Source organism: Tenrec ecaudatus, chromosome 12 (genome assembly GCF_050624435.1).
Source record: "Tenrec ecaudatus isolate mTenEca1 chromosome 12, mTenEca1.hap1, whole genome shotgun sequence".
Lineage (NCBI taxonomy): Eukaryota > Metazoa > Chordata > Mammalia > Afrosoricida > Tenrecidae > Tenrec > Tenrec ecaudatus.
Genome location: NC_134541.1, coordinates 55,414,866 through 55,433,538, shown reverse-complemented (window position 1 = coordinate 55,433,538; position 18,673 = coordinate 55,414,866). Strand labels below are relative to the sequence as shown.

The 18,673-nt window shown below is 38.7% G+C and overlaps 1 protein-coding gene across 1 annotated transcript; it reads right to left on the bottom strand.

Annotated features, from left to right (window-relative positions):
• Nucleotides 1-16,079: 16,079 nt before the first annotated feature.
• Nucleotides 16,080-18,553, bottom strand: LOC142422680 (olfactory receptor 8A1-like). The gene is made up of 2 exons (XM_075527989.1): nt 17,666-18,553; nt 16,080-16,112 (listed from the first exon to the last, which is right to left on the bottom strand). Exons 1-2 carry the CDS (start codon nt 18,551-18,553, stop codon nt 16,080-16,082), a joined length of 921 nt encoding a protein of 306 aa, XP_075384104.1.
• Nucleotides 18,554-18,673: the final 120 nt, after the last annotated feature.

Sequence of the window (18,673 nt, the reverse complement as noted above, 5' to 3'; positions counted from 1 at the left end):
GAGATTGGTTGTCTACTATATTTGTAAAATGAATATTAATAAGCTGGAAAATGCCTGAATAGTAATTTTGAAAATGCTCTAAGGATAAGGGGTTGAACAAGGGTTGTATTTGAGAAGGTATAATGTTCATTAAATGAAAATTCCTACATATTTGACACTTTTTGAGTTTCCAGACTCCAAACTTTCAGAATATTGAAATGGGGCTGAGAAAGGTGTAATACTCAATGTTTTTTTAAAAAAAAGAAGAAAGAAAGAAAAGGGAAAATGCTTATTGGTGGATTGTGGCTTACATGTATTTCTATGGAACTGAAAAAGTGAACCAATTTAGGGGATTAAACCCATAAAAACAGTTTCTAGTAAGGGATCCCTATCCTGGTGAGCAATAAACAATTCATAAAATCAATGACAAGTGAAGGCATGGTGGAGCACCAGTCCTACAGAGTTGCATCAGGAGACAGACTTGCAGACTGTCAAATCAAAATGGATAATCTCTTGAAACAGTCCAACCATTAGTTTCTATTTTGTCCAGATAAATTCTTCTTTGGACTCGGTACAATTGGCATAACCCCTTAGCATTCTAACAGAGAAAAGTTTCGCATGTTGATGCATGATATTGAGAGGCAGTGGGGAGCTGGGGCTAAAGGCGAAACCTACGGTAAAAAAAGAAAATAGAGGACAAAGGCAGATAACTATCTTGAAATCCTCATTGTACCTCTTTGGGTGTCTTCATTTAGGCGGTGATTAACAGTGTCTTGCAGAGTGTGCCTACAATGAATTAATTCCTTGATTTTGTATTAGGATAACCGTTGTTATGAAGCCAGAGCTGTCTCACGGTTTCCATCAGTGCTGTCCCAGTTAGATAAAGATTGTGTCAGCTCCGGCTTTGTTCACCTTGTAACTTTATCTATAGCCAAAATTTCTTTTTGGTGGAGATCCCACCCTTGGAGAAAACATGAATGAAATCCTCCTGGTGAGTTCACGTTTGGGGACATCGCTCCAGGCATTGTCCCATTGCCATTGAGTCCATGCTGATTCCAAGTGACCCCATAGGAACACGTAGAACTGCCGAGATTGCAGATGTCTATGAGAGTAGAAAGCCTCAGCTTTCTCTTGAGGACAAGCTGGTGGCTTCAACTGCTGACCTTTTGGGGCAGCAACCCAGTCCTGGTGAAACAGTGGTTAAGCACTGGGCTGCTAACTTCAAGAGAAGCATTTCAAAAGCACCAGCTGGCTGATGAATAAAGAAGAGACTTTCTAATTCGGTCAAAAGGACAGTCTTGGTAACTCACAGGGCAGTTCTCACCATGTCCCACAGGATCATTATACAGCAATATCCCTATGGCAGTGAGAGTTAGTGAGTTCCCAACGTCAAGACAGAGCCCCTTTTCACTCTACTAAATGTGGAACTCTGTACTGGAGCTATATGTTCGAGGTATCTGAATTTGTAAATGATTTTAATGAGCATATTAGAGATGTTTGAATCAGATTTTCACATGATGTGAAGTTGTAAGTGCAATTAATGCAACAGATTTCAGAATTATGATAAACAAAGAACCCTAGAGGTCAGTAACATTGTTATATTTAATGAAATTATTTTTCCTGGGTAATGAGAACATCTATATTTCTGGTAAAAATAAGTAGTGGGAGAGATATTCATTAACTGCAGATAATTACGAGTTTTTGTTAATAATATAATAACCCCCTGACTGTGTACCATCAAGAAGATTGTGACTCAAGGGAATCCTATAACTATCTGAATGTTAATAGTACCGTGTCTGCACCAGCTGCCTTTCAGTATTTAGCATGAAAAGAAGAGGAAATTGGTATTTTGTCATGTACTTGGAGGAGTATGACAACAAGGGAGAAGAGTTTGGCAATGATACATTCATTTATCCACTATAATTTTAGATATTCATCTAATAGCATTGTTTTGAATGTCTAATACATGGCTGGGCGTATTCCCCAGCCTGGTCATAAAGAGATTAACATAGCTATAAATTTCTTGCCTTTGTTGGATTTAGGACTTAGTCACATATGAAATATCGTCTCAAATCATTAAGTGCTTTATAAAGAAAGGTGTGGGCTAGACTTTCATTACAGATATTGGGGAAAGATGAGTACCTAGTAGGGCTGAAGCCTCGCTGTATAAATTTTGGTGTGTTTTTTCACAAGGAACAACTAGGTTTAATCAGAGAAAGCTTTGCGGAGGCGGAGTTTTTCTCAACTTACGTAAGAGTATGTCAATAGAATCATACAGAAAATAACCAATTATCTTATGAAATTCTGACTTATCAGCAATAAAGGGTTTAGACTAAGTAACTCCCTGTTTGGGATATTGCTTTGGAAACGTTCATATTGGCTGTGGATATAACCAAATTGATCTACTGTTTTCTTCCAACACTGAAATATACTGATGCATTCTACTCCCATACCTTGCCCTCCTTTCATTTCCCATCCCTTCCCTTCCCCTTTTCCCTTCTTTTAGTGTGGATTATTTTGTTATGCCTCCATGCCTTTCTTTCATCTCTCCTTTTTGCCTCTTTCTCTTCTCACCATGGTACAAATTATTCTAGGTCAAAGCTTATTTCTTAACTACGTTTCCCTTTAAAGCCTTTAGGTGCTAGCCAATAAGTGGGTTTGTTTCCATTTTTAAAATAAAAGGTAGTTGAATTGAAATAATACTTACTTATACCTAAAATGAATAAATGATTTTTATTTTACTTCACACATAATAAAAGATGATGCCAACAATTACATATCTTGAGTTGTACATATTCTGGTACTTGGGATAGTTAGATTTTGTATCAGCTTGGCTGGGCCAGAATTCTCAGTAGTTTGGCAGTTTCTTTCTTCCTTTATCACCCCCTTTTTTTTCTTTCTTCTCTCTTTTCTCTATTGTATTCTTTAATTTTACTTCTTCTACTCATATGCGTGTTTATGTTATATATAAAGCCCCTGTGAAGAGTTAAACTTATTCATAGTGGTAATGAAGAATTTGAAGAGCTCTATCAACTTCTTCAGTCTGAAATTGTTCAACTTACATTGATAACTACTAGATATTGCAATGCAACATATTTTTAAAGGAAAAATGATAGTTAAAAAGTAAGGTGCTAGTGATTTGTGCCCCTAGATATTTCATAATAGAATTTTGTAAGGCGAAAAACTTATTCATTGCAAATACAACAAGATAAAATATGTCTCTACTTTGTCAGATTAAATTCACAGTAATAAAATTCGCAAGCCATCAAAAGAAACAATAGAGAAACTCAATATCATTAGCCAAAATATGACCAAGAACTGACTGTGGAACAAAACATTGATTTCTTACAGGCAAGTGAAAGTTGAAGCTGAAGAAACTTTAAACAACTTCACGAGCCAAAATGCAAGTTTGAATATATTCCACCTGAATTTAGAGACCATATCAAGAATAGATTTGACAAGTTGAACACAAATGACTGAAAAGCAGATTGATGGGTGGTGACATTATGAACATTATGCATGAAGACAGGAAAAAAAGAAAATAGCAAATTGGCAGCATTTTATGAAAGATGAAAGTCTTCCCTTGGTCCAGTATCTGGTGGTTTCTTTTGAACTGCTGATCTTGTGATTAGCAGCCCAATGAATAACTGATTATTCACCAGTGCTCCTTTGCTGAAAGCCAATCGGATTTGAATTCCTACATATGAAGATAAAACACTACAGCCTTTATCTTAAATTAGAACTCAATATAAAGACAAAAAATGGAGCGTTTAACATGATTTTGTTGTTGATTTAAATTCTGTTTCTTTTTTTTTAATCCCTCCATATTCCTTATAGCTCAAACTGAACCAAGAAATAACATCATGATATATAGAGAAAAGATTCTGATTTGTTGTCATTCAGTGCCATCAAGTTGGCTCCAAACCATAGCGACCCTATGCACAACAGAATACAAAACTGCCTGGTCCTGCCCCGTACTTGCAATTATTCCTATGTCTGAACCCATCATTACAGCCAGAGTGCCAATCCATCTTGTTGAATGCCTTCCCTATTTTTCACTGCCCATCCATTTAACCAAGCATGACGTCCTTCTCCAGGGACTAGTCTGTCCTGAAAACATGTCCGAAGTATGTAAGATGAAGTCTTGCTATCCTTGAGCACTATGATCATACTTCTTCCAAAACAGATCTGTTTGTCATTTCAGCAGTCCATGGTACTTTCAATATTCTTCTCCAGCACCACAATTCAAATGCATTGATTCTTCTACGTCTTCCTTGCTCAGTGTCCAACTTTCACATGCATATGAAGCAATTGAAAATTGAGTGAAGCTCACATTAGCCTTCAAAATAACACCCTTGCTTTTCAATAGTCTAATGGGGTCTTGTGCAGCAAATTTACCTAATGCAATGTTTTTTCTTGACTTGATATTTCTTGTATCTTGACTGCTGCTTCCATGAGCATTGATTGCGTATCCACGAAAGACACAAATCCTTGACAACATCAACCTTTTATTCCTTTATCATATGTTATCTTTTGGTCCAGTTGTGAGGACTACCTTGAGTTGTAACCCATAGTGAAAGATGCAATGCTTGATCTTCATCAGCAAGTGTTTCAAGTCCTTCTCGCTTTCAGCAAGCAAGGATGTGTCATCCGCATATCTAAGCTTGTTAAAAAGCCTTCCTCCAATCCGGATGCCACATCCTTCTACACATAAACCAGCTTCTCTGATGATTTTCTCCACATGCACATTGAGCAAGTATGTGTGGTGGGGAGGGTGCAAATAATGCACCTTATCCTTTCCTGATTTTCAATCATGCGGCATTCCCTTGTTCTGTTCACACCACTGCCTCTTGATCCATGGACAAGTTCTGCATGACACAATGAAATGTCCTGGAAGTTCCATTCTTTTCAAGGGTATCCATAATGTATTATGCTCCACACAGTAGAATGCCTTTGCATAGGGAATAACACGCAAGCAAACATCTTACTGGTATTCTAGCTTTGAGCCAAGATTCATTTAACATCAGCAATAATATCCCTTGTTGGACCCCCTCTTCTGTCCTTTCTATAATGGAACAAACTCTGCATGGCTGTGTGTTTTTCTCCTAAGTGTTGCTTATCTTTGAGCCCATTGTTTCGGTCATTAAGTCTAATCGTTTGAACTTTTGGAAGGTCCCTGTCAATGCACAGCTGCAAACATTGTTGGATGATCTTAAGCAACATTTTATTTTCAAGCAATATCAATCATATCATCCTACAGTTTTAGCTTTCTGTTGGGTCCCTTTTGTTTGGAATGGACACAAATATGGATCTCTTACAGTCAGTTGGTCAAGTAGTAAACTTCTAAATTTCCTGTCATCTTGCTTATGAAAATACATTTCAATTGGTATTCCAGCAATTCCTGGGGACTTGTTTTGGATGAATGCTTTCAGTACAGTATGAACTTTTTTTTCAGCTCCATTGATTCTTCTTCATATGCTACCTCTTGAAATGGAATTTCAACTACCGTATATACTCCAGTATAAGATGAGGTTTTCAGCACATTTTTTAATGCAGTTTTTTGTGGTAAAATTAGGTGCCTCGGCGTATATTCGGGTCAGATTATACTCGAGTATATACGGTAGTTCTTTTTGAAACAGTGACTGTGAGTCAGGTAAAACCAGTATCAGTCCATTTCAGCTCACTAATGCCTAGGATATTGATCTTGATGCATTCCATTTCTGACAACTTTCAAGTTACCTAGATTCACACTTCTAACATTCCAAATTTCAATCATTAGCAGATTTTATAGTTGTTTCTCCTATCTCAAATCATGCTGCAGCAGCAAATGAAGATCACAAAGACTCCACTCCCACGGGCTTTACCTGACTCACCATGGGTGATCCCCCTTGGAGAAATCAGCTCAGTCACAATTCAAGTGCCTTCAGACTTTAGTAACCCACTCTCTGGCATTATCTCTGACAAGGCTCTGCTTCCATTCAGTAGGCCTTCAATATCTGACAGTGTTTTTAAGCTATGCATAAAGTTTTCAGTAGCTCCTTCCTTCAAAGTAGGGAACAAAGTATTTCTTCATTATCTGTTCTTTGTCTGGAAGCTCTATTGAAACCTGTTTAATTTGAGAGACCCTGCTGGCATGTGGCTACCAGTGACATAAATTCCAGTGTCACAGCAGCATACAAGCCACCGCAGCATGACAAATGGACAAAGGGGTGCATTCTGCTACAGTGACCTCTTGTTCTTTTATTTTGTTTTCATTTTTATTCTCCTTCTATTATGATTACAAAACTAAAGCATTCTTTGTAATCACTTGATTTCCTAAGCATATTTGATTCTTAGAAACAGAGTCTACAAATAATGATTTTTAAACTACTTTTATTCTTTTTTCTTACAATTATTTTGTTGAGGCATTTCTCCTCAATAATATAAGGCTTAATTTGCAAAGTATGATAAATATACTCATTTATAATATTTTAGATATTTTTAATTTTTAAATCGTTCTATTGGGGGCTCATACAACTCATCACAATAAATACATCCATCCATTATGTCAAGCACATTTGTACACATGTTGCTATCATCATTTTCAAAACATATGCTTTCTACTTGAGCCTTCGCTATCAATCAGCTCCTCATTCCATCCCCCAAACCCCCATGAACCGGTGATAATTTATAAATTATTATTTTTGTCATTTCTTACACTGTCTGACATCTGCCTTCACCCACTCTTCTGTTGTCCATCCCTCAGTGAGGGGATTATATATATCTCCTTGTAATCAGTTCCCCCTTTTTACCCCACCGTACCTTCACTCTCCCAGTATCGCCACTCTCACCACTGGGCCTGAAGGGTTCATCTGTCCTGGATTCCCTGTGTTTCCAGTTTCTATCTGTACCAGTGTACATCCTCTGGTCTAGCTGGATTTGTAAGGTAGAACTGGGATCATGATAGTGAGGGGGGCTGGGCAGGGAGGAAGCATTTAAGAACTGGAAGAAAGTTGTATGTTTCATCATTGCTACACTGTACCCTGACTGGCTCATCTCCTTCCCGTGACACTTCTATAAGGGGATGTCCAGTTTCCTACAGATGGGCTTTGGGTCCCACTTTGCAGTCCCCTCATTTTTTTGTTCTTTGATGCCCGTTACCTGATACCTTCAACACCTAGTGATCACACAGGCTGGTGTGCTTCTTCCATGTGGGCTTTGTTGCTTCTCAGTTAGATGGTCGATTGTTTACCTTCAAGCCTTTAAGATCCCAGATGCTATATCTTTTAATAGCCAGGCACCATCAGCTTTCTTCACCACAATTGATTATGCACCCATTTGTCTTCAGCAATTGTGTCGGGAAGGTGAGCATCATGGGATGCCAGTTTAATAGAACAAAGTGTTCTTGCATTGAGGGTGTACTTGAGTAGAGGTCCATTGTCCATCTGCTACCCTAGATCGATGTGCATATATTTATAGGTTTAGTATTATTTCCCCATCATCGTATATAAATATATTTACATATGTACATGCCTTTATTTAGACCTCTATAAATGCCCTTTGCCTCCTGGTTCTTTCCTCTATTTCTTTTTACTTTCCTCTTGTCCCACTATCATGCTCACCCTTCATTTGGGTTTTGGTAAATCCTCTCTGTTATATTACCATTGATCAAGCCCTACCAGGCCCCTTACACCCTCCTTCCCACCTATTTTGAATCACTTGTTGTTCCCTTGTCCATGGGTTTGTCAACACCACACGTTTCCCCCACCTCTCCCTTTCCAATATCCCCCAAGAACCATCATTCCTGTTGTTTCTCCTCCAGATTGTTTATCCAGCCTATCTTATCTAGATAGACCTGAAGAGATAATAACATGCACAAAAACAAGACAGAACATGACAAAGCAAAAAATGAAACAAAACAACAACAACAACAAAAATGACAAAAAAAGAGAGAAAAGCCTGTAAATAGTTCAAGGTCTGTTTGTTGACCTTTGGTATTTTTGGTACTCCCTCAGGACTTCCTTGCTCTGCTCACCTTGCTTTTCTGCTGCATGTCCTTAGTGATTTGCCTTGGTGTGGTGGGATCAGATAGGATGCAATTCTCATATTGTGTCTCCAGTGTTGAGTCAGTAAGAGATGTCGTATCTGGTAGTGAAGCCAGCCATATGGTCCTCTCTGTGCATTGGCTGCTCTGAGCAGGAATATCATCCTCAATGCTTGGTGGGCCAGGATGTGCTCCACTCTCTCTTCCTCCCCATTCATTTACTCCCATGTGCTCTGATCAGACATGTCCCTCTCCCAGTGCTGTCCTCTGAAGTAAATTCTTCTGGGGAGGGGCGCCTGTCATGTAGCTGGGATTGGAGCTGGCCCCTCAGACCTCTCTACTGGTTCCCTGCTTCATGTCATTATGCTGCATTCACATTTTGGAGTTCCAGGTTGAATTCTGGTGCCCCTTTCCCTATGGAGACATAAACAATACTTTCCCCTTGGGTGGGTTAGTGCCCTGTTCCCCCGCTACCCATTTTTTTTTCTTTCCAACCCCCCCCCCCATTTTAGTTGGCTACCAAATGTATCTCTGGATTAGGTCTGGTCTCTGTCATACTACTTGGACCTCACCCCAGAAATGTTTGTATACAGTAACTTTTTTCCTTAATTCTCTTGTGAATTTTTTAAAGCTTACATCAGTGGACTCATGTTGTACTTTTCCTTTTGCTTGGCTTACTTGCTTAGCATAATTTCCTCTACTTCTTCTCATGCAGCGATGTGCTTCATGCATTCATCACTGCTCTTTTTTTGGGGATGTGTAGTACACCATTGTATGTATGTACCACAGTTTCTTAATCCACGTGCCTGTTGATGAAAATTTGGGTTGTTTCCAACTCCTTGAAATTGTGGATTGTGCTGTAATAAATACTGGAGCACAGATGTCTGGCTGAGATTTGTTTCTTGCCTCTTCTGCATATATGCCCAGTAGGAGGATTGCTGGGTCATATGGTAGCTCAATTTCCATCTGTTTTAGATATCACCAAATCAATTTCCACAGTGGCTGTACATGCCTACAGGTCCACCAGCAGTGGATGAATGTTCCGATCTCACCACAGCCCCTCTAACATTTGTTGCTGTCTGATTTTTTGAATTGGGCTATCTTTGAGGGTGTTAGGTGGTATCTCATTGTTGTTTTAATTTGCATTTCTTTTATGGCTAATGATTGGGAACATTTTCTCATATGTTTATTGACTATTCGGATTTCTGCCCTTGGGAAACTTCTGTCAGGTCCTTTGTCCACCTCCTCAGAGGGCAATTAGGTTTTTTTTCTCTTTGGAAGCTAGCAGAGTATTATAGATTTTAGTAATAAGGCCTTTGTCTCTGATGTGTCATTGCTAAAGATGTTTTCCCAGTCCATGGATTTTCTTATTACCCTCTTGGTGAATTCTTTTCATGTACACAGGTGTTTTATCTACAGTATATCCCACTGATCAGTGTGTGTCTCCTCTTTGTTTGTGTCTTTCCCTATTTCTGATAGCCTGTGTATTCCCTGTGCCAAAATTCTCAAGTTGGTCCCAATTCCTTCATTGATGGGCCTAATAGTTTGGGATTTTACTTCAAGGTTGTGATTCACCTTGAGTTTATGCTTGTGCATGGAGTGAGACAAGGATATTGCTTCATTTTTCTGTAGGTAGATATCCATTTTTTAGCACCACTTGAAGAGGGCATCTGCTTCCCATTGGATATTTTTTGTGCCCTTATCAAAGATCACTTGTCTGTATGCTTATGATTTTTTTCTGGGTATTCAGTTCTTTGCAATTGGTCTGAGTATCTGTCATTATGTCAATACCATGCAGTTTTGACCACTGTAACTATATTATATGTACTAAAATCAGGTAAACCAAGCCCTCCAACTGTGTCCTTCTTCTTGGGGAGTTCCCTGCTAATTTGGGGCTTCTTCACTCTCCATATGAAGTTGGTAATGATTTTTCCCCATCCTTTAAAGAAAGATGAGGATAGTTGTATCAGTACTGAATTAAACTTATATAGTGCCTTGGGCAGAACTGACATCTCTACTATATTGAGTCTTCCAATCCACAAGCATGAGATATCCTTCCATTTATTGAGTTCACTCTTGGTTTCTTGTAATAGCGTTCTGTAGTTTTTGTCATTTAATTTTTTTTTATTCTTTTAGTCTGGTATTTCCCTAGATATTTCAATTTCTGCTTGTTTATTGTGAAGAGTACCACCTTTTTGATCTCCTCTTCTGGGGTCTTATCCAGTGTGTATAGCAGTCTGGTAGACTTCTGTTTGTTTGTTTATATCTTGCCACACTACCGTACTCCTCTATTGCTTCCAGTACCCCCCTTGTGGAGCTTTTGGGATTTCCATATACACAATCCTATCATCTGCAAATAACGATAATTTCACCTTTTCCTTCCTCAGGCAAATACCTTTGATATCTTTGACTTATGCTGTTAGGTAAAATCTCCAGTATGATGTAAATAATAGTGGGGACAAGGGGCATCTTTGTCTGGTCCCATTTTTCAGTCAGATTGGGTTGGTCTTTTCTCCATTGACTACCACATTGGCTGTCATTTTTCATATATAGCTTGTATTATCTTGAGAAATCTTGTTCCATTCCTATCTTCTTGATTGTCTTAAACAGGATTAGTGATGGATGTTGTTGAATGCTTTTTCTACATCTATCAATATTATTATGTGGTTCTTACAGTTTTTCATATCAATGTGGCTAATGATACAAATGGTCTTTTGTATGGTGAACCATCACTGCATCCCTGGAATGAATCCCGCTTGGTGATGGTGAATTTTTTTTATATGCTTTTGTATTGGCCAGTATTTTGTTAAGGATTTTGCCATATGGCACAGTGGTCAGAGAAAGATGTCTGTATTATATCAATGTGCTTAAATTTATGCAGATTTGACTTATGCCCCAGCATGTGGTCTATCTTTGAATATGTGCCAATTGGACTTGAAAAGAATGTGATTTTTTTTGTATTTGGATAAAAGACTGTAAATATAAATCAGGTCAAACAGTCTAATTGCATTGTTTAAATTTCTAGCCTCCTTGTTGAATTTCTTTCCCTTTGATCTCTCTTTCTCAGAGAGTGGTGTATTGAAGCCACCTACTATGATTGTTGATACTGTGATTTATTTTTTCATCTTTTGGAGCTTTTGGTTGATCTATTCAGCCGGTCTTTCATTCAGGAAATATATGTTTAAAGTGCTTAGTGGTTGTTTGTCTACCATTCCCTTGAGCATTATATAGTGTGCCTCCTTATCTCTTTTTATGGTTTGCACTTTGAGGTCAACTTTTTCTGAGATTAGGATAGCAATCCCTGCTTTTTTTGAATTGCTATTTGTTTGGTATACCTTTCTCTAGCCTTTGGTTCTCAAACTATTTTTGTCTGTTGGCTGGAGATGTGTCTCTTGTAGGCAGCAGATTTATGGGTTGTGTTTCCTAAGCCAGTCTCCTAGACTTAGTCTCTTAATGCCTGAGTTCAGTCCATTGAAATTTAGGGTTATTATCTCCCTCTGTGGACTCTATGGTTTCATCTTATACCTTTTGTGTTGGATGTTTTTCTACCTCCCTTTCTTATCAGTGTGTCGTGCACATTTGTGTGTGTGGTTAATTATTGACTTCTTTCCACCCTTAAGACAATGCTATCTTGGGGATTGTTTTCTTTGTTCCCCATGGGTTGGGGTTGTTCTATGTGATGGTCTCTTATTTATGCTTGGCGAGTGCTGTTTTTCTGCCCATATTGAGTCAGCAAGGATCTTTTGTAGGCCTGGGTTTCTTCTAATGTATTCTTTGAGTTTTTCCTTCTATGGAAGACTCTTCTCCATCTATCTTGATAGATAATTTGGCTGGGTAGAGAATTCTTGGGATTGCGTTCTTTTCCTTCAATTTTTGGAAAATGTTACTCCACTCTCGCCTCTTCATAGTGTCCACTGATAGGTCTGAGCATATTCTTAATTGGGAACTTTATATGTAACTACTTGCTTTTCCCTAGTTGCTCTCATGATTTTCTTCTTTTCCTCAAAGTTGGATAGTTTAATTATTATGTGCCTTGGTGACTTCTTGGGATTCAGTCTAGTTGGTGTTCTTTCAGCTTCCTGAATGGTTGCCTGGTTTTCATTCATTAATCTGGGGAAGTTTTCCTCCAAGAATTCTCTCACTATTGTTGCAGATAACTTCTTTGTTGTGTCTTCTTCTGGTAATTCAATTATTCTGATGTTGTTCCTTTTCATAGCATCAGACATAGCCCTTAGGTTTTCTTTAGCTTCTCTGATGATATTATTAGATTTTTGTTTGTGTTTGTTAAAGTCTACTTGGTCATTGGTATGGTTCTGTGTCTCCTCTAGTTGTTTGGCAAAGTCCGTGAGTCTGCTACTGATTTTTGTTATCTCGACCCTAAGCTCTTGTATTTCCCTTTGGTGTATGGACTTTATCTCCTCTATAATTTAATCCTTTTTCTGTATTGTTTCCCTCGCATCCTGTATGAATCCAAGCAGCATTCTGAAAATTTCTTTCTGTGGCTGATCAATGTCTGCTTCTTCCATGCATGCCATTAGGTTCAGGATATCTTCTGCCATTGCCTTTTGTTTCTCATATTTTTTCGTTGAGTCCATTGTGCCTGATTGCTGTTTGCATTGCATTGTTTAAGAGGCGTCAGTGTACCACTTTATCTTCCTGTGGCTTCACTCTTTCCCTAGTCAACCAGTATTCTGTTATTTGGAAGGAAAGTTGGATAGTCCTCTCTGGGGACGCTGGTTGGGTTGTTGTGGACCCATGAGGATGGTGCTTCACTTGGTTATCTCACAAGAAGCCATGATATTGTGGCCCACAGCAGCTTGAGACACTGCAGAGGGCATGTGGGTTTGCCTGCTGCAATGGGAGTGCCACAGAAGAATGGTAGGGTGACCACTTTGGTGTAGAGTACCACAAATGGTGAGCAGAATTTCCCTGATCAGTTAGATCAGTGCAGAGGTTGGACAGAGGTTCCCGCAGCAGTGTGGAATGTTGGTGAGTGTTGGCCGAGTTGCTTTAGGCTGTATGAGGCAGGAGGGAGGAAGTTACCTCAGTCACATGGGACAACAGAGGAGGGATAGGAGCTCCTCTAGCCAGGCAAGCAGGATTACAGGATTTTCCCAGCCAAGTGTTAAGCTCTGCGGGAGCAGACCGGCAGAAATTCCCTGGGAAGAAGTTGGGCAGGATATCCCCCTTGTGGAGGGTGGGCAGATTTTCCCTGCTTTGGGTTATGCTGCAGAGGGTGGAGCACTCCCAGCTGTTTGGAGGGCAGGTGCAAATTTCCTAGGTAAAGGGGAGTGGTCTGGAGGTCAGTAGTGGCGTGTGAAAATGGAAGAGAAAAAGAAAAATAATAAAACACCAAGCTTGCTGAGACTGTTGGGCAATAGAGTGAAGTGAGGGAAACAATAGTAACAATATAGCTGAGCCCTGATCCCTGACCATGGGCTGGGTGGGGTGGGGTTATTTCCTGTTCCTAGGTGGCTGCAGGCTATGGCTCTGTTAAGATAAAGCATCTGTGTCAGCTCCAAATGATTCTATCTCTAGCCAAAACATTGGCTGGGCTAAGGTAAAGTCCTAGCTGGCCTCCACTGTGGTAAGCCAAAAGCCCTCTCATCCCCTCAAAACCTAGTGGATCTGTGCCTACTTATCTTTATGATGTTCCTCCTGTGACCCAGCAGTGTGAAATTCCCTTCCTAGTAACTCTCTTGTGTTGATTTCTGTGGGGTCCCTCTGGTATGTGTTACTCAGTTGCCATCTTCCCAGAAGTCTCCCTCTCATGTTTTATTAATATTTCCTAATTTAAGATTGAGCTTCAATTAAGTTGGCAGAAATTTAAATTCCTCTTCAGCACTTAAGTATTAAACAAATCCAGAGGCCATTGTATCCACTTTGAGGAAATGTCATCTTGATTCAGTAGACAAGTCACAAGAGTCTAAGGTTAAGCTCTCTGGTGCTTACGGCCATTGAAAACATGATAAAACAATAACACAACTAAGATCATACTAGTCCTGAGGTGGAATATTTCTTGAAAATATGATTTAAAGTCAAGTGAAAACAATAAATTTTTGTTAAAGTTTGTCCAGTAAGTCCCAACTCATCGTAACCATTCATAAAATTTACTGAAACACTGCCCATTCTTACTGCATCCTCACAATCACCATTATTTGGACCTATTGGTGCAGATACTCATCAATTCATCTTTGAAGGTCTTTCTCTTTTTTTGATGAACCCCTATTTTACCAAATCTGATTTGGTATTTTACCAAATCTGATGTACATTATAGGTCAGATACCTACTTTAAGTAAGATTATTTTTTGTGCTATTTAATTGAGTCCATTGTTGGTGGAAATTTGGTCGTTTCCTTGTAATTTTTTAACAGATGATTTAAAATGTGATTTAAAGAGACAAAAATTTTTTTTTAACATTTTATTAGGGGCTCATACAACTCTTATCACAATCCATGCATATACATACATCAATTGTATAAAACACATCTGTACATTCTTTGCCCTAATCATTTTCTTTTTTTTTCTTTTCTTTTTTTACATTTTATTAGGGGTTCATACAACTCGTATCACAATCCACACATATACATACATCAATTGTATAAAGCACATCCGTATATTCTTTTTTTGAGGTCTTAAAGGCTTGTATTTTTTAAACAATTTATTAGGGGCTCATACAACTCTTATCACAGTTCATACATATACATACATCAGTTATATAAAGCACATCTGTACATTATTTGCCCTAATCATTTTTTTTCTCCTCTTTTCTTTTTTTACATTTTATTAGGGACTTATACAACTCTTACCACAATCCATACATATACATACATCAATTGTATAAAGCACATCCATACATTCCCTGCCCCAATCATTCTCAAAGCATTTGCTCTCCACTTAAGCCCTTTGCATCAGGTCCTCTTTTTTTTCCCCTCCCTCCCCTCTCCCCCCTCCCTCATGTGCCCTTGGTAATTTATACATCGTTATTTTGTCATATCTTGCCCTATCCGGAGTCTCCCTTCCCCCCTTCTCTGCTGTCCCTCTCCCAGGGAAGAGGTCACATGTAGATCCTTGTAATCAGTTCCCCCTTTCTAACCCACTCACCCTCCACTCTCCCAGCATCGCCCCTCACACCCTTGGTCCTGAAGGTATCATCCACCCTGAATTCCCTGTGCCTCCAGCCCTCATATGTACCAGTGTACAGCCTCTGCCCTATCCAGTCCTGCAAGGTAGAATTTGGATCATGGTAGTTGGCGGGAGGAAGCATCCAGGATCTGGGGGAAAGCTGTGTTCTTCATCGGTACTACCTCGCACCCTAATTAACCCATCTCCTCTCCTAAACCCCTCTATGAGGGGATCTCCATTGGCCGACACTTGGGCCTCGGGTCTCCACTCTGCACTTCCCCCTTCTTTTAATATGGTGTGTATATATATATATATATCTATATATATATACACATACACACACACATATACATATACACACATATACACATACATACACACACATATATATACCTACACACACATATATCTTTCTCTTTTTTTTGCATGATGCCTTATACCTGGTCCCTTGGCACCTCATGATCGCACTGGCCGGTGTTAAAGAGACAAAAATTTAAGCTGTCACAGTAGTAGAGATTACAAATTAGATAGTTTATTCCTCCAAACATTTACTGAACATTAGCTACAAGATCAGATGGTTCATTCCTCCAAACATATACTGAATATTAACTGTTAGCAGAATGATGTTTTCTTGGACGGCTTTAGGGTAGGATCTTTCCTTGGTTCTTCCAAGCTTCTAGTGTTTAGGTATCCTTCACCTTGTAGCAGCATAAATCCACCCTATTCTTTCCTCAACATATGATGTTCTCTAAGTAGCAGTCTTCCATATCTCAATTTTCTTCATCTAAAGTACCAACAATATTTGGGCTCATCAATATTCAGCATGATTATATCTGCAAAACCTCTCTTTCCAGATAACGTGAAATTCACAAGTTCCATGTGGACATAAGTTTTGTTGGGAGCACAATTAAGTCCAGTACACCTTGCTTGAGAAACAGTTCCCTCTGCATAGTTCAATTGTAAGCTGCATCAATACTCAGATGAATCTTGAATGGTTTGGACAATTGCTAAGATAGTTTTTATCTACCCTAACTGAGACTTAATAAGGACCATGGAACCAAATGCCTTGTTGAATCTAATTTAGCTCAAAAATGCTCAGAGGATTTAGCCTTTGCTGAGTTATAAATTGTTTCTTAAGATCCTGAAGTAGCATCTTCACTTTCAATGAAATGAATGTATAGCTACATAAAATCATTCACTCACCTCTGAAAAAGCTTGCTATATATTTAATATACTGAGGTTTAAATTTTCCACAATGTATGAGGATAATATCAATAGCCACCTACATGAATCTCAATAGTTAAAAGCTATGTATAAGCTCTAAACTTAAAATAATACAAAACTAGAAAAACATCATAGCATTGTGGTTAAAAATCATTCCACCCATCAAAAGAATGAAAAATTTTAATTATTTTCTTTGTTTAAAGATATAATTATCCTGTTAACTTATTAATAGTCCTGGTGTAATACAGCAGATATCACTTATTTCAAGAAATAAGACAAAGAATACTTGTTCTGAACCCGTTGAGAAAATAAATTGTTAAGCGGAGACCAATATATCTTTATTGTTCCTTTATTACAGGTTTATGATTTGTAAAGCCATAGCTTGAGGCAAGTGGGCACATTAATTAGAGCTCTATTTTAGGAAAACTTGCCACTCTAATATAGAGTCTACTGGTCCCAGTAAGCATCACCTTCAGAGGTACAAATCCACAGACAAGAGTAAATGGGAGTTCTTTCTTTCTGACAAAAATGATATGTTTAAAATAAACAATAAAATGAAGTGAAGCTCAACAGTGTTATATCACTTCATCTACTCAGAAGAAAGGTTGAGTGTGAAGTAGAGACTGTGGTGTTAGAGTAGTAGACATGTCTACACATGAAAGAAAATATCAGGAATGAAGATTAGATGATTCATTCCTCCAAACATATATTGAACATTGGGTAAAATAAAAAACTAGACTTTGAGCTGCCCTGTATAAGCTAATAACAATTCCAAAAGACTGAGAATGTTACTGTGGTCCACCATTCAGGGTAGGGGTTTAGGAAGCTAAAATGACCAATGTAATTAATCTAATTAAATCCCCTATTGATGAAAATAATCAATGGAAATATAGCACAAGTCCCTCTAACAATTGATAAATTGAATCCATGAAGCATTTCTTGAAACTTCTTCTTTAATTGCAAATTAATTTTTAATATGAAACTATCCACATTCAACTGATAATATGTTTAAAAATAAATACACCTGAGTCTCATCACAGACTGTCAAATCACACTGGATTTTCATATTATGGGTCACTTTCTCAGGTTTAGATGTATGTGCTTCTATGGGTGCGTGAGTGTGTGCAAAGAGACTCCCAAAAGATATACGTAGTCAAATGATTGATAATGGACTGTTCATTCGAAGAAACAAAAAGACAAACTGTTTTAGGAAAAAGAAGGAAGCAGACTATTGCTATGGCATTTAATGGTCATGACCACGAACCTGGGATGATCGACACTTCATGCCCATAACATTCCAGAGAACATTTTTTACATCCTTGTTCCTCAAGCTGTAGATCAGAGGGTTAAGCATAGGAATCACTGTGGTATAAAACACAGACGCCACTTTCTCTTGGGACATGTTACTGCTAGATGCTGGCTTAAAATACATGAATATGATGGATCCATAAAAAACCCCAACAGCTGTAAGATGAGAGCCACAAGTACCAAAAGCTTTAGACCTGCCCTCAGCTGATGGGATTCGAAGAATATTGGAAAGTATAAACGCATAAGAGATAATAATGGGCACAGTTGTTGTCAACACATTGAATCCACCTACGAGCATCACCAAGAGTTCATTGGCGTGTGTACTGGAACATGACAGCTTTAGGAGAGGACTGATGTCACAAAAGTAATGATGGATGACATTGTCCCCACAGAAAGAAAGTCTGGTCATACAGATGGTGTGAGCCATGGCTGCAAAAAGTGCTATGGTATAGACCCCAGCCACCAGCAAATTGCAGACCATTTGGGACATGGTGACATTGTAGAGCAGTGGACTGCAGATAGCCACATACCTGTCATATGCCATGGCCGTCAGCATGTAGCACTCGGCAATGGCAAAAACACAAAAGAAAAAAAGCTGAGTCATACATCCATTATAAGAAATAACATTTTTATCCCACAAAAAGTTCTCCAGGAGTTTAGGGGTAATAACGGAGGAGTAAAAGAGATCGAGGGATGACAAATTACTGAGGAAAAAGTACATGGGAGATTGAAGTTTAGAATTGAATGTGATGAGGAGGATCATTCCCATGTTCCCCACTACAGTGACCCCATAGATTCCTTGGAACAGCAGGAAGAGGGGCAGCTGCAGTTCCGGTTTATCTGTCAATCCCTCAAGGACAAACTCATTTACTGTAGAATCATTTTGCTTGGTCATTTTCTTCTGGAAAGAGGGGGAGTGAAACTAGGAAAAGTAGAAATGACAGAAAGTAAGACATTATTTCAGCATGATTACTAATAATTCTAGCCAGTTTATGATAGCCTGCACTCCTTTAAA